This window comes from Myodes glareolus, chromosome 10 (assembly GCF_982192425.1).
Source record: "Myodes glareolus chromosome 10, mMyoGla1.1, whole genome shotgun sequence".
NCBI lineage: Eukaryota > Metazoa > Chordata > Mammalia > Rodentia > Cricetidae > Myodes > Myodes glareolus.
The window spans coordinates 47,961,539-47,976,146 of NC_142035.1; the positions used below are offsets into that span (position 1 = coordinate 47,961,539).

The 14,608-nt window shown below is 53.0% G+C and overlaps 1 protein-coding gene across 3 annotated transcripts; it reads left to right on the forward strand.

The window, feature by feature from the left end:
- Nucleotides 1–923: 923 nt before the first annotated feature.
- Nucleotides 924–11,418, forward strand: Lzts3 (leucine zipper tumor suppressor family member 3). 3 transcript variants are annotated; one of them, XM_048459611.3, is made up of 5 exons: nt 924–1,021; nt 6,221–6,383; nt 6,864–7,340; nt 7,691–8,545; nt 8,874–11,418. In XM_048459611.3, exons 2-5 carry the CDS (start codon nt 6,312–6,314, stop codon nt 9,570–9,572), a joined length of 2,103 nt encoding a protein of 700 aa, XP_048315568.1. In that variant the 5' UTR covers nt 924–1,021; nt 6,221–6,311; the 3' UTR covers nt 9,573–11,418. The 3 variants fall into 3 exon arrangements, with proteins under 3 accessions (XP_048315568.1, XP_048315567.1, XP_048315569.1); XM_048459610.3 differs by having other exon boundaries at nt 933–1,025; XM_048459612.3 differs by having other exon boundaries at nt 933–1,025; nt 7,691–8,482.
- Nucleotides 11,419–14,608: the final 3,190 nt, after the last annotated feature.

A 14,608-nucleotide genomic window follows, 5' to 3' on the forward strand; every position in this document is an offset into this window, starting at 1 on the left:
GGAAAGAAGATTGTTAGTTTTACATGAGCACAAGGTGAAAACATTCAACCCCACTGGAGTATAAAATACATATTTTCTGTAGCGACAAATTTTTTAATTGGCCGGTTTTTTGGCGCTTTTCTCCAGCGATATGGTAACCACAGGTGCCTTCACACCCCGGATGAACCTTTGCTGGTTTGAAGGGTCTTGAGGTGCTTTTTGTTGTGTTGTTTTCCTTAAATTTTTATATTCTGTGTATGGTTGTTCCGATCACATATTTGTGCAGTGCCCACGGAGGGCAGAAGAAGGGATCGATTGAAACGAGTCACTATATGGGTGCCAGAAATTAAACCAGCCAGGGCTCTTGACCACTGAGTCTTCTCTCCAGCCCCAGATTTGAAGGATTTAGGTCATAGCTAGTGCAGGAGTTAAATCCAAGTGGGGTTGTCCCCAAATGAAAGGGTTCATATTTCTTATTCAAGACGTGGGGTTCAGAGAGACTAGAAACCTGCTGGACGACTCGGAGAGCAGAAACTGGGGACTGACCCCCAAAATTAGGTACAGTGTTTTTATTTTTTGTTTTTCTTGGCAGGGTTTCTCTGTATAACAGTCCTAGCTGTCCTGGAACAAGCTCTTGTAGACCAGGCTGACCTCGAACTCACAGAGATCCAACTGCCTCTGCCTCCCGAGTGCTGGAATTAAGGCATGCACTACCACCACCCGGCTGGTACAGAGTTTAAAAGGGACTGAGGCTGAGTAACTGTGCCACCCAGCCTGTGGGGCAGACGGGCCCGCGCTCAGCAACCAAAGGGGTTAAGGCAACGAGTCCCGCCCCCGTCCAGGATTGGCGGTTCCGGGGGGCGTGGTTGGGGGGCGGGCCCGCGTTTGCCGCAGCCGCTGGTGGGCGGGGCGGGCGCGGGGCGGGAGGGGCCAAGAGCAGAGCCGGGCCGCGCCGCGCGCCCAGCGGGGCGGGCTTCGGGCTGCGCCAGAGAGCGGGGCAGCTGTCGCCGGTGTCTGAGCCTCTGCGCCGGACTCTGAGTCAGTGAGTAAGTGATACAGGCCTGCCGGGGTGGCCCTCCAGGTTCCCCCTCGGGTCACCATGCCCGCTGCATCGCGTACAGCTTCTAGCCGGAGGGAAGCTGGGGAGGGGGCGCGTCCCGCTGCTAGGGTACCGGGAGTTGGGGGGGGATGAGACCGATGATGTCATGGACGCTTCACCCGGCGACGGGAGGGGGGTGGCGGCCGGAGGGGGTGCGGCCCGGATTATGTCACCTCTTCTCTTTGCACCCCGCCCCCCCTTCGGGGGCCACGCGCGTTGGTGGGGACCGAAGGAGGTTTGGGTGGAATTTCTCCAACCGCAGAGACCTCTGTGGCACCTTTACAGAAGATTTGTGGCTGGGGTCTCTGTGATAGTAGATGGCGACACCCCCACACACACTCTGACACACATGCACAGCAGAGGCAGGCTCCTGTGTAAGCGGGTGGGTGGGGGTGTGCTGTCGGTACTCTCAGCCCTTAAGCTCTGGTTTCATCAGAGCCGGAATCCAGGGGATGGGCCTCTTCCCTGCAGGTGCCCACGTTTCCAAGGAAAGATGAATCTCCTCTCCTACATCCCAACCAAGAAGTTCTGCTCTGTGAATCCCTTCCCTTAATCCTTCCTGGAAGACCTTCCTGGTTTTTCTGTCTGAATTCGTTTCCTGCTTGCATTGCTCATAACTAACATTCCCACATGCATTTGCCTTGCATTTTCTTGATGTCAGGGCCCAGAGACCCCCTAAAGACGTATTTTACGCTCTGAGGTAACACAGGCTTCCGATGGGAAAGCTACACAGTGCAACCTCCCTGGGGCATCCTGAGCTAAGGGCTCCAAGACCCCTGGGGTATCAAGGATGCTCTGCTGAAAAGCAGTATTTGGACTGGTTCCAGGAGAGTATAGCCTGGGCAGAGAGCTGAGAATGGAGTGTATGTGGAGTGAAGCGCTCATGTCGGGAGGAATATAGAATGGCTGTCAAGAGAGGCCTTAGGGACTCTGCTACAAGCTCTGTTTGGTTGTGGGTGCCAGAAAGAACACCAGCATTTGACACATTATATGTCCCCTTTTTCAAATTGGTGTAAGGTAGGTGTGAGAATCTGAGGTGGAACGGTCTGCATGAGGTTCCCCTCCTAATCAGTTGAGCTGTGATTTACACCTGGAGCCGATGTTGCAGGAACTCTAGCACCCTGCTCAAGGAAGGATTCAGCCAGTGTTCACTTGGCCCCTTTGACCACTAGCAATATCACAGGCACTGAGGGTTGATGGAATAGAAAGAGAGACAGGCTTAGGCACCAGCTATCACCCCAGAGTGATGCTGTTCAACCACCCTTGCAGATGACAGCTACCTAGGCCAGTCCAGGAGCCTGGTCTACAGAGGGAGCTCAACCCTTCCTCTCCCCTCAGTTCCTACTGACCAGGGAACTATATTCCACTCCTTGTCCTCCCAGCTCTCTACCAGGGTTTCGAGGAAAGAACTTGCAGGAGCTCACGGTTGGGAGAGGCAAGGGACAGGGAGTAGTTCCAAAGGGTTGAGTAGGACAGGTTAGAGTCGTGGCAAGGAACTCTGTGGGAATTGCCTGCTGGTTAACTACAGAGCAGCCCTCACGTAGAGCATGAGAAAGGGGGGCTTAGGACAACGTTGAGGACCCTAAGCATCTGAGTCTAACAAGGATCCACTCTAGAGGAAGAGTGAAGTGGAGTGGCCATGACCACCTCCAGACTGTGCTCTGGTCCTCCTTCCTTGGGCTCCAGAAAGGCATGCACTTTGCAGTTATTTATAAAACATCTTCCCAAGCATTCATTACGTTTTCCCGTCATTCAGCATCAACATAGTCACTCCTGTAGTTTGCGCCTTCCTCCACCCCAGCCTCCGGTGCAGCTCCCTTTCTAGTCCTCTGTCTGCCTCTCTCTAGCAGCGTCTGCCTTCACTTTTTCTATCAAATTTTAAATTCCTATCGAAATTTTTGTTTTTTGGTGAAGCATTAGTGCACTCAGAGAGGAATGGTGGGTGACCTGCTCCATCACTCTCGGCCTCATTCCCTTGAGACGGGGTCTCTCACTGAACCTAGAGTTAGGCGGGCAGCGAGCAACCTCAGTGATCCTCCGTCAGTGCTGGGGTTCCAGGCATTGCACAGACATACCTGGCTTTTTGTGTGGCTGCTGGGGATTTAAACTCAGGTCCTTATACTCATCAGCAGGTTCTCTTACTGAGAAGCTCCCAGCCTGTTGTTGTTGTTGTTATTATTATTTTTTAAAGTTGTATGATGATATATTTATTTTATTTTATTTTTCATGGTTTATTTAACTTTTTATTTTATGTGCATTGGTGTGAAGGTGTCAGATCCCCCGAAACTGGATTTTCAGACAGTTGTGAGCTGCCATGTGGGTGCTGGAAATTGAACCCGGGTCCTCTGGAAGAGCAGTCAGTGCTCTTAACCGCTGAGCCATCTCTCCAGCCCTGTTGTTATTATTATTATTTGAGGCAAGATCTAATGAAGCCTGGACTGGGCTCAAACTCAATATGTATTCAAGGCAGGCCTTGAACTCTTGATCCTCCTGCCTCTGCCTCCATGCCACCATGTCAAGCTTTTGGGGTTAATTTTAAAAGAAAAAGCGAAAGGCCTCTGATTCCAAACTTTCTTATGTGAAGGCCTCTTCTGTCCTCTTCTTCTCCAACCATTCTTTCTTTTTTTTTTTTTACTTCTCTTTCTCTCTTTTTCTTTTTCAAGACAAGGTTTCTCTGTAGCTTTGCAGCCTGTCCTGGAACTCACTTGGTAGACCAGGCTGGCCTTGAACTCCTGAGTGCTGGGATTAAAGGCCTGTGCCACCATCGCCCAGCTACTTTATTTTTGTATTTTATGTACATTGGTGTTTTGCCCAAGTGTATGTCTGTGTGAGGGTGTGACTTTGTCACAGACAGCTGTGAGCTGCCGTGTGGGTACTGGAAACTGAAGCTGGGTCCCCTGGAAGAGAGAGGATGCTCTTAGCCGCTGTGCCATCTCTCCAGCCCCGCTCTGACCTCAGCTGTCTGCTCAGCGCCTTTCCACCCCTGTGGTCTGTCTGCTTCTGTTTGCACCACTTTCCCAAGACCGCTCTGGCATGGACCCGGATGATGTTTTCAGCTGCTAAATCCAGGCCATACTCTTCAGTTCCAGTTTTACCTTCTGGACCCTTTTCCTTTTCAACAGTAGAAGCTGTCCTTGTATTCTTTTACCCTCCCTCCCTCTCCATCTCTCTCATTTTGTTTTCTTTGTTTTTTAAGATGGAATTTCACTTGGTTCTCAGAGTTGTATCAAACTTCTGGGCTCAAGTGACTCCCCCCAAGTAGCACAGGCTGCCACGCTGCTCCCCCTGCCTTCCTTTCTTTCTTCTCCTCCTCCTCTTCTTCTTGATTTTTTTTGTACTAGAGACTGAATCTGGGGTCTTCACTTGCTAGGGAAGTAGTCGATCACTGATCGCTCAGGCTGGCCTTGAGTTTGTAATCATTGCTTCAGAACCCTGAGTAGAAGAGATTATGGGCCTGGGCCTCCAGGCTGGCTGTTTTGAACCCCCACCCCATGCTGGCTTCCAGGCACAGGGTCTCTTGGACTCTTTCTTGCTCCCACACTACCTCCCAGGCTTATGGGGCTCTATCAACCTTGCTTGCTGCTAGGCCCACCCACACCACTCTCAGATTCTAACAATCTCAGCCTTTCCACCCTGTAAGAGGTATCTTTGGGTCTTCTCAAAAACACCCATTTCTCCTAAGCAATCTTTCCCTGTCATGTTAATGATGTCACCCCCACACGGGTGGCCTCGCCTCTTCTCATGTTCCCTCCACCTGAGCTCCAGCTGCTGGAGGATTTGCCAGTTCTTCCTGTAACTATGCCCAAGCCTCCCTCTTGGCTTCACCTTGCCAGTCCCAGCTATTCCCTACATTGAACTCAGTGAGGATGAGCGAGGGGGCGATGCTCAGGGTAGGAGGGGCTTTCAAGGTTGAGGGCTAGCGGCCTAGTGTAGCTCCCAAATGGAAACCGCAGGAACTAGGGTAAGGCAAAAGAGACCTCACTCTTGGGTGTTTCCCTGGGTGCTTCCCATGCCCACTGTCAGGCTGCACGTGGGCCCAGAATGGCCCAAAGGAGGAGGGTGACAACTGTGCTGTTGCCGTACCTGTGGGGATAGGCACTGAATGCATTTCTGCAGTGTCGATGACCAAACTTGCTAGTGAAGGTACCCACTACCTAGAGCCACAATGTGTATTGTGGCCAGAAGAAATTGAAGGGCACACATGGTGACAGTCTCCCTGTTGGCAGTTGGAGGCTGACAGGAAGGATGCAGCATTAGAATTAGGCATCAGAGTAGAAGCATTATTCACGGAGCTCTTAATTTAAATAGGGAGAAAGGGTGCCCTGCATGGTTCTGGGGTCTACAGGCCTGAAGAGCATCCCTCTTCCAGAACTGGCACACGTATTTGAACTATTAGAGCCTCATGCCAGTGGCTAGGATTGGCCCGGGATTCCTGCCCACCTGTATTATACAGATTTCCGGGACAGGTGTTCCAAGGTGCTGACTTGAGACAAAAGAACCAGGAAGCAAGCTAGGCCTCTATGAGCGGGCCTTGCTCCCCTTCCGTGGGTAAGCTGTGAGGGAGAGAGCACGCCCAACAGACTGGCTCAGAGGACTTCATGGTCAACTGAACGGGGTCAAGGTCCAAAGGGAAAGGGGGGTGTGGAGGAATGGCTAATCCAAGAACTCTTCCTGGTGGTACTGCATTCTTAGCAGGGTTCAGCAGGCAGGGCATCCTCAGGGGTCATCATCGCTGGTTGTACAAGTCCCGCCCTTCCTTCACCCACCTGTGGGAAAAGCCCGGGGTGGGGGGGGCGGGGAGCTGGCTGCTGGTGTTTTGGTGTTGCTGCGTCCCTGCCCCGAACTCTGCCAGTTTAGGGACTGCTGTGGAGTACTGATCTCAGAGAGTGGGGCACTCTGGGGCCAGGCTCCCACGAGGCCAAATTAGGAAAACCTCCGGGAAGGCTCCCTTGCCACCTGCTGCAGCCTGCAGCCTGTGAACGTCGGTCTGCAGAACTACGGCTGCGCCCACCGGCGACCTTGGCGCAGGCCGCAGCGGCAGCTCCGCCCACCCAACTCCGAGACTGGGCTTTTTTCCCTCGCCTGCCGCCTCCAGGCGCCTGGCGCGCCGCAGCTCGGTTTTTAATTCTTCCCATTTCACAGAGGAGAACACTGTAGTGCGGGATGGCTTGGTCGGCTAGTCCAAAGTCACGCAGCTGGTTCGGGCCTAGCCCGGATTTCCAGAGTGAGCCACATGGCCCCTGCAGACTCGGCCTCGGAGGGTCCCAAGCTTGAGGACCCGCCCGCCCCCCACCTCTTTGGAAAGGTAAGGAGCGAAGTCTCCCCTGTAGTTAGCTTTCATCTTGTTTACCACCTTAGACCAGGGGGCTGGGAAAGACCCGCACTGTCAGCTTTTTTTGTATAGGGTTATTGTGTCTCTCCTTCAACCTCAGAGGTCCCCTACTGGATTCGAGTACTCTCTCTTCAACCAATCCCATCTTCCCAGCCCAGGAAGCTGGAATATAGGAATCACGACCCGGGGTAAATTTAGTGAAAACTAAACTCTGGAAACTTCAGCACAGTGAAGTCACTGAGTCTGGAAGGCTCGTGGGTGGAGCGTGGTTAAGGAGTGAGCCCAGCTGAGAAGGCATGTGCCTGGTGCCTTGGGACAAAGGCAGCTGTTCCTTCATCTTGGAAGCCTGGTTACTCTGGTATCCATTGAAAGGAACACAGAGAGACATAGTGGAGCCCGGGATGACTTGCTTGGGGCTGGGAGTGAATTCTGACCTCTCTCCCTTCCCCACAGTGCCCATCTGGCTTAGCCATGGCGAAGCTGGAGACGTTACCTGTGCGCGCTGATCCAGGGAGGGATCCTCTCCTGGCCTTTGCCCCCCGGCCTTCTGAGCTTGGACCCCCAGATCCCCGCCTGACCATGGGCAGCGTGGGTAGTGGGGTGACCCATGCCCAGGAGTTCCCTATGAAAAGCGTGGGCACTCGAACAGGGGGTGGGGGCAGCCAGGGCAGTTTCCCTGGTCCAAGAAGCAGCGCTGGTGGAGCCAGCAGGGAGAGACCTGGCCGCTACCCATCAGAGGACAAGGTTCTCGCCAACTCTCTCTACCTCAATGGCGAGCTGCGGGGCAGTGACCACACAGATGTCTGTGGTAACGTGGTGGGCAGCAGTGGGGGCAGCAGCAGCAGTGGGGGCAGCGACAAGGCTCCACCGCAATATCGTGAACCCAATCACCCACCCAAGCTCCTGACCACCTCTGGCAAGCTAGACCAGGTTAGTCCCCAGGACCTGAGAGCCTCATAGCCTAGTTTAGAGCGGTGGTGATGGGTAACCAAGAGAGGAGGTTACTGTGGGACTTCTCAGGGGGAATTATGGGATCCGGGAGGAAAACCATTATGGGGAGTTGTGGCGTGCAATCCCGGGGCCGAGTCTCACATGTGGATTCAGGACAGAGATGGTTTGTGGGTGAGACTAGAGGTGGAGCCTCAGGGGAGACTCGGTTTGGAGATATAATTGGGGCAGAAGGGGGTTCTTGAATAAGTCTTGGACATAAGGAAGAGGAGGGGCCAAGGGTAAGATCTCAATCTGATGCCTCTTCCTCCCTCCCCTTTCCTTCTATGCAGTGCTCAGAGCCACTAGTTCGGCCTTCAGCCTTCAAGCCTGTTGTACCCAAGAACTTTCACTCCATGCAGAACTTGTGTCCTCCACAGACCAATGGGACCCCTGAGGGACGCCAGGGCCCTGCTGGCCTCAAGGGCGGACTGGACAAGTCTCGGACCATGACACCAGCGGGTGGGAGTGGGGGTGGCCTCTCAGACTCAGGCCGGAACTCACTCACCAGCCTGCCTACCTATAGTTCCAGCTACAGCCAGCATCTGGCGCCCCTCAGTGCTTCCACCAGCCATATCAACCGCATTGGCACGGCAGGCTACGGCAGTGGCAGCAGCGGTGGGGGGTCAGGTTACCAAGATCTGGGGACCTCTGACAGTGGGCGGGCCTCCAGTAAGAGTGGGTCATCATCGTCCATGGGGCGGTCAGGCCACCTGGGATCCGGGGAGGGTGGAAGCGGGGGCCTGCCGTTTGCAGCCTGTTCACCACCCTCGCCCAGCGCACTGATCCAGGAACTGGAGGAGCGGCTGTGGGAGAAGGAGCAGGAGGTGGCGGCTCTGCGGCGCAGCCTGGAACAGAGTGAGGCCGCGGTGGCCCAGGTGTTGGAGGAGCGGCAGAAGGCATGGGAGCGGGAGCTAGCTGAGCTCCGGCAGGGCTGCAGTGGGAAGCTGCAGCAGGTGGCCCGCCGTGCCCAGCGCGCCCAGCAGGGCCTACAGCTGCAGGTGCTGCGGCTACAGCAGGACAAGAAGCAGCTGCAGGAGGAGGCAGCCCAGCTGATGAGGCAACGGGAAGAGCTAGAGGACAAGGTGGCCGCCTGCCAGAAGGAGCAGGCCGACTTCCTGCCCCGGATGGAGGAAACTAAGTGGGAGGTGCGGGCTGGGGGGCTTAGATCTTTCCTCTCTGGCGCCCTTTCAGAAACTCCTCTTCCTCTGGAGACCTCAGAGCAGCAACTTACTACTGTGTAGTGGGGGGAGTTGTGACAGGGAAGGGGACCAAATCAGTTCAGAGTGACCCTGAGAACAGAAGCTGCCCTTGGGCTGTATGTAGCAGAGGAGTCACAGACCCTGTGGGTCTGAGCCTGAGTACAGCAGAAGCTAGGTGCTTCTGGAGCTGGAGCTGGGAGCTGGGTTGAGTTTAACCTTTTCTCCGTCTGCTCTGCCTTTACCTTGGCTTCTGCTTACACCCGTGCCTGTCCAGGTGTGCCAGAAGGCCGGCGAGATTTCCCTCCTGAAGCAGCAACTGAAGGACTCCCAGGCTGATGTGTCGCAGAAGTTGAGCGAGATCGTGGGACTGCGCTCACAACTTCGGGAGGGTAGGGCCTCACTCCGGGAGAAGGAGGAACAACTGCTCAGCCTGAGGGACTCCTTCGGCAGCAAACAGGCCAGCCTGGAGCTGAGTGAAGGCGAGCTGCCCCCCGCCTGCCTCAAGCCTGCACTGACCCCTGTGGACCTGGCCGAGCCACAGGAAGCCCTGGCCTCCTGTGAGAGCGATGAGGCCAAGATGCGCCGCCAGGCTGGGGTGGCAGCAGCTGCTTCCCTGAGCTCTGTGGATGGGGAGGTGGATGCTGCGGGAGACAGTGGGACACGGGCCCTGCGCAGGGAGGTGGGGAGACTGCAGGCTGAGCTGGCTGCTGAGCGGCGTGCCCGGGAGCGCCAGGGTGCCAGCTTTGCAGAGGAGCGCCGGGTGTGGTTGGAGGAGAAGGAGAAGGTCATTGAGTACCAGAAGCAGCTCCAGCTGAGTTACGTGGAGATGTACCAGCGCAACCAGCAGCTGGAGCGGCGACTAAGGGAGCGTGGGGCAGCAGGGGGTGCCAGCACGCCTACACCCCAGCATGGTGAGGAGAAGAAAGCCTGGACCCCCTCCCGCCTCGAGCGCATCGAGTCCACAGAGATCTGATTCTCTTATCTGCGTGCACAACCTTCTGACAAGTGTCCTGTCTGAAGGTTGGAGTCACCAATGTCCCCTTCCATCCATTTCCTTTCCCCATGTGCGCTGCATATCCCCAGACCAAAGAGGTTCTCAAAGCAGCTGTGACCAACCCCTCCCCCCATCCTCAGCCCATGCAGCTCTAGCACTGCCTTTGTGGGTAGCCACCCAAGACCCTCCTGCCAAGGAGAACGTGGGGGAGGGCAGAGTGCATGGGGGTGAGGTCCTAGGTGCGGGGAGCATGCTCCTCTTCTGGGAAGCCTCTTGTTGGAGATGGAGGCAGCAGGCTTGCGTTGCCAGGAAGTACCCCAGCCCCCTACCCGGATCTTGGGCCACCGCTGCTGGTCACCTTGTGTCCAATGCTACTGTCTGTGCTCTCCTAGGCCACACAGCCTGAAGGAGCCTGCGTGGGTCTATCAATGCTGACAGACCCTAGGTTCCTGATCTCTCTCCTTCATGTAGTGTTTTCCTTCCCCAGGCAGATTAGCAGAAGTGGGAGCAGATGGCCTGCCTGTGGTTGAGAGGGCTACCTGCCCAACCCCTCCCCCAGCAAGGTATCTTTGGCTCAGGCCTTAGAGCCTGGACTAGTCCTGAGCGTGTGTCCCTCTGTGTATATTGAGGGAGGTGAGAGTTGGGGCTGGAAGCTCAGTAACCAGGGCAGATCTGCCTTCCTTATCTTGGAAAGGGTCACCTGGAGGCTTCTCAGCCCCACCCTCACCCTCTGGCCAGGATCCTACAAGGATATATATATCCCCTGCTGCTTCGTTGACCCCACCATACCCAGGGTCACTGGTCAGCTCTAATTATAGCTATGAAGTGCGACCTGCCTCTTAGGTATTCTGTTTGCCCCCATCTGAGGTCGGCTGGATGTGTGATGTCTTCCTGTGTTTCCCTCACTGTCTCCCCCAGCCTCCTGCTCTCACGCTCACATCATCCTCCCAAGCTGCCTTTTCTTCCAAGTCTCACCTTTGCTCCCAGCAGAGAGCTCTGCCTGACTTTTGGTGCACTGCTCACTCCCCAGCTCCACTGGCCCAAGTCTGAGCCTGGGCCCCTTGTTTTGAGGGGCCAGTCAGGGTCGGATGTGACTGCCCCTGAAGAACAAGGTTAACCTTTGAGGACTGCTGACCCTTTGTCCGGGCAGGGATGACTGGTATGGGTTGGGACAGTCAGCGTCACTTCCATATCTAGGATCTCTCAGAGTCTATCCCCCCTCCCCCCAAGGCAGGGGAATTCTCATTTCTCTTTAAAGAAAGTAAATTTCCAATTCACCAGCAATAACAATCAGAGGAGACTTGGCCCTCAGTCCTTGTATTTCTATTTTCACTCCCTCTTCCAGCCCCAAGATGGAATTTTGGGGACTGGACGGAGAGGGTTGGTAACTACTGTGAGCAAGTCCCCCAACCCCTGACCAGCCTCCTCCATGACTGGTGACTGTTTAACGAGCTGTGCACCCCCCACAAAAAGCAGGAGTGCCCTCTTGCGCCCTCCAACCCTCGGCACAGCTCCTTCGGGGTGGTCCTCAATGGGTTTTTGACCTTGATTGGAGGCCACTCTGGCAAGCACTGCCCATTCCTCTAATCCCTCACCGCACCTGCTCCAGGCCCTGGGCCTGGTCCACAGGGACTGGGAGAAGACATCAACACAAAACAAAACAGAGATGGGGGGAGAGAAAAAATATGAACAGCTTTGGAATGTCAACCACAAAATAAATTATATATAAATATATAAATATATAAATATATATATCTACCATACGTGATGGAAAGACTTTTCATTTTCCCAAAGAAATAAAATGGAGAAAGCCTCTTAAATGGCATTCTGTGGCCAGCTTGTATTTTTGCAAGTATGGGAGGTAAGGTTTGGGGGTGCAGGCAAAGCTGGAACAAACATTCTCCAGAGGACTCATTGTGCTATGCAAGGAGATTGGCTCAAAGCTTAAGTCTTCCATGTTTGTCCAGGAGTCGTGGTTCTACCTTTCCTACCAATGGGCGGAAGGGGGCAGGTAGACTTCCTCTTCATCTCAGGCTGTTAGCAGTGTTACCAGCTGGCTCTAGATCAGGAGCTGTGCACCGGGCTGCTGTCCAGAAAGCAGGTAGTGCAGGACAGCTAAGTACAGCCCGCAGCCACTTAAAACATCTCACAGTGAGTACCATAGAATCAGTGTTCAGTTAATGGCAAAAAGACCCATGTATGCTGTAAGAGGTGACCTGTCCTTTATGATAGTTCCTTCAGTCCTCCCAAAGCCTCACAGTATAAAAAAAAAATTCTGTAAACATCATAACTAGTAGATTCCTGGAACTTACTCTGTAGACCAGTCTGGCCTCGAACTCACAGAGATCTGCATTTCTTAGCCTCCCAAATGCTGGGATTAAAGCCATGCACCAGCACTGCCTGGCCTAGATTTGTACTTACAAGGAGTGGTTTATTTTCCCTTCACTCCATACCTCTAGATATAGGTGTCACAGACTGGTTCCTTGTGGAGATACAACAATGATTCTCCACCTGTGGGTCGCGACCTCTTGGGGCCAAACAATCCCTTCATAGAGTGACATATCAGATGTTTACATTAAGATTCATATCAGCAAAATTACAGTTATGAAGTATCAACAAATATACTTTAATGGTTGGGGTCACCACAACATGAGGAGCTGTGTTAAAGGGTCACAGAGTTAGAAAGACTGAGAATCTGCTCCAGATTCCAGATTTTTCATCCTCCCACTGAAACTACCTTGTTTCCTCTGCCACAGAGTGGCGTATCTCTCTGATGAGTTTAGTTTATACCACTTTATTGTGATATAAAAGGTTTTTGGAGCCAGGCGGTGGTGGTGCACAACTTTGATCCCAAAACTTGGGAGGCAGAGGCCGGTGGATTTCTGTGAGTTCAATGTCAGCCTAGTCTACAGAGCTAGTTCCAGGACAACCAGGGCTATTTGTTACACAGAGAAACCTTAGAAGTGGGGATTGAAGTTTTTCTGAGGCTGAATGTGGTGGCACAGGCCTTTAATCACAGCACTCAGGAGACAGAGGCAGGCAGATCTCTGAGTTGGCAGCCAGCCTGGTCTACACAGTAAGTTCCAGAACAGCTGGGGCTATATAGTGAGACCCTGTCTCAAAAAATAATAAAAAAATAAATAAAAAGAAGAAGAAGAAAGAAAGAAAGAGCCTGCCATACATGTGAACCCGAGTTTGCATTTCCAGCACCCACATAAAAGCAAGCCCTGAGGCCTGGTCTGTGTCTAATGCCAACACAGGGGACACCAGAATGCAGGTGGGTCCCTGGAATTCTGTATAGCTGAATCTGAAGCCGTGAGCTCCAGTCTTAGTGAAAAACACTACATCAGCAAGTGAGATGGAAAGTGACTGGGAAAGACACCTGATGTTGACCACTGGCCTACACAGACACACACACCAAGGAAAGGTCCCAGAACCACGCCATAGCTCTTCCCTTCCAGTCCTGTTGGCTAGAGCTGGGCCAGAGGCTCCTCACACTTCAGAGGAGACTAGGAAACTATACTTGGCAAAGAGAACCTGCACTATTGTGGCTGCCCAGGAGCAATCAAGGTTTTGCCCCTGGGTGTGGGATTTCTCCCCCTGGGTTTGCAGGCATTTTGTAATCAGGTAAGAGAAGTAAAAACAAAAGGACGAGGCTGCTCCTAGGCATGGTAGTGAAGTGTCAGAGACAGGGACTTCTGGGAGAGTCCAGAGTAGACATAACCCTGAGCCATATGATGAGAGGGGGAAGGGAGGGAAACCATGTGCAGCAGCCAAGAGACCTAAAAGAGAGCAGACAAAAAGGGACCAGGTAACCAAAGTGATTGGTTTTATATGTATAGGGAAGGGTAGGTGGGGGAAGAGCAGCCCAGCTGCTGGGTTGGAGAAGTTTAGGGTAGGGGTTGAGGTAGGGGCTGAGGGATGCTCGGAGAACCTGGCAGCTAGAGAACCTGGCAGCTAGGCACCTCAGCTGTGTGTCCCTGACCAGTATAAACCCTATTACCAATGGTCCAGGGGCACAATACTCACACCCAGGCAAACTGCCTTACATAGAACTCAGAAGCTTGGATGCTGGGCTAGAACTTCTTTGTCACAACCTCTTACATCGTTCTGGTCTCCCCAGCAGTGCCCTGGAGGAGCACGATGTCTCCATTCTCTTTCACAGCTTTTCAAATAGATGGCAGCCTGGGACAGGGCCTTCTTACTACAAAGGGCTTGATAGAATCTCTTCCAGCCTAGGTGTGAGGCCCTCCTAGGGGAGTACAAGACCATCCTGACTTACCCTCCTCAGGTCTCAGCGTCATGCATCCATTTTTTTAAAAAAGGCTTTTCTACATAGGGTTTCTCTGTGTAACAGCTCTGGCTGTGCTGGAATGTGCTTTGTAGACCAGGCTGGCCTCAAACTCAGAGCTCTGCCCGAGTGCTGGGATTAAAGTTGTGCGCCACCATGTCCGACTTGCATCCATTTTTTTGTGTTTATTTATTTATTTATTTATTGGCAAGATCTTGCTACATAGCCATGGCTATCCTGGAACCCACTATGTAGACCAGGTTGGCTTTCAATTCAAGAAAATTTGCCTAAACTGGGCGGTGGTGGCGCCCGCCTTTAATCTCTGTCTCAAAAAACAAAACAAAACAAAAACAAAAAAGAAAAAGAAAATTTGCCTGTCTCTGCCCCCTGAGCGCTAGGATTAAAGGCATAATACGCCCAGTTCCCAGTTCCTTGTGCCCATTTTTTCATCTACCCATTGCTAGTTCCTCTTCTGAAAGCATAAGCATTTTCACTACTGGAAATGCATCATTATCTTCATTATATAGATGACAAACTAGGCTTTAAAATGTGATTTCCCAAAATCATAAAACCTTGATGGTAATCCTAGGATTCGAACCTGTGCACAGCTGCTCAATTACTACCAAAGCGACCCATCCAGGGTACTATTTTACCCTCTGCACATTCTAGGCTTCTTTACATCTAACGTTAGAAAATGTCAGTGGAAAACGCTGTCTGGAGTTTT

Bases quoted from the DNA above. Each gene is read 5' to 3' on its own strand.
- Lzts3 (XM_048459611.3), top strand. From the start codon at position 6,312: ATGGCCCCTGCAGACTCGGCCTCGGAGGGTCCCAAGCTTGAGGACCCG. The intron at 6,384-6,863 runs GTAAGGAGCGAA...CCTTCCCCACAG, and splicing joins CCCCCCACCTCTTTGGAAAG to TGCCCATCTGGCTTAGCCAT. The intron at 7,341-7,690 runs GTTAGTCCCCAG...CCTTCTATGCAG, and splicing joins CCTCTGGCAAGCTAGACCAG to TGCTCAGAGCCACTAGTTCG.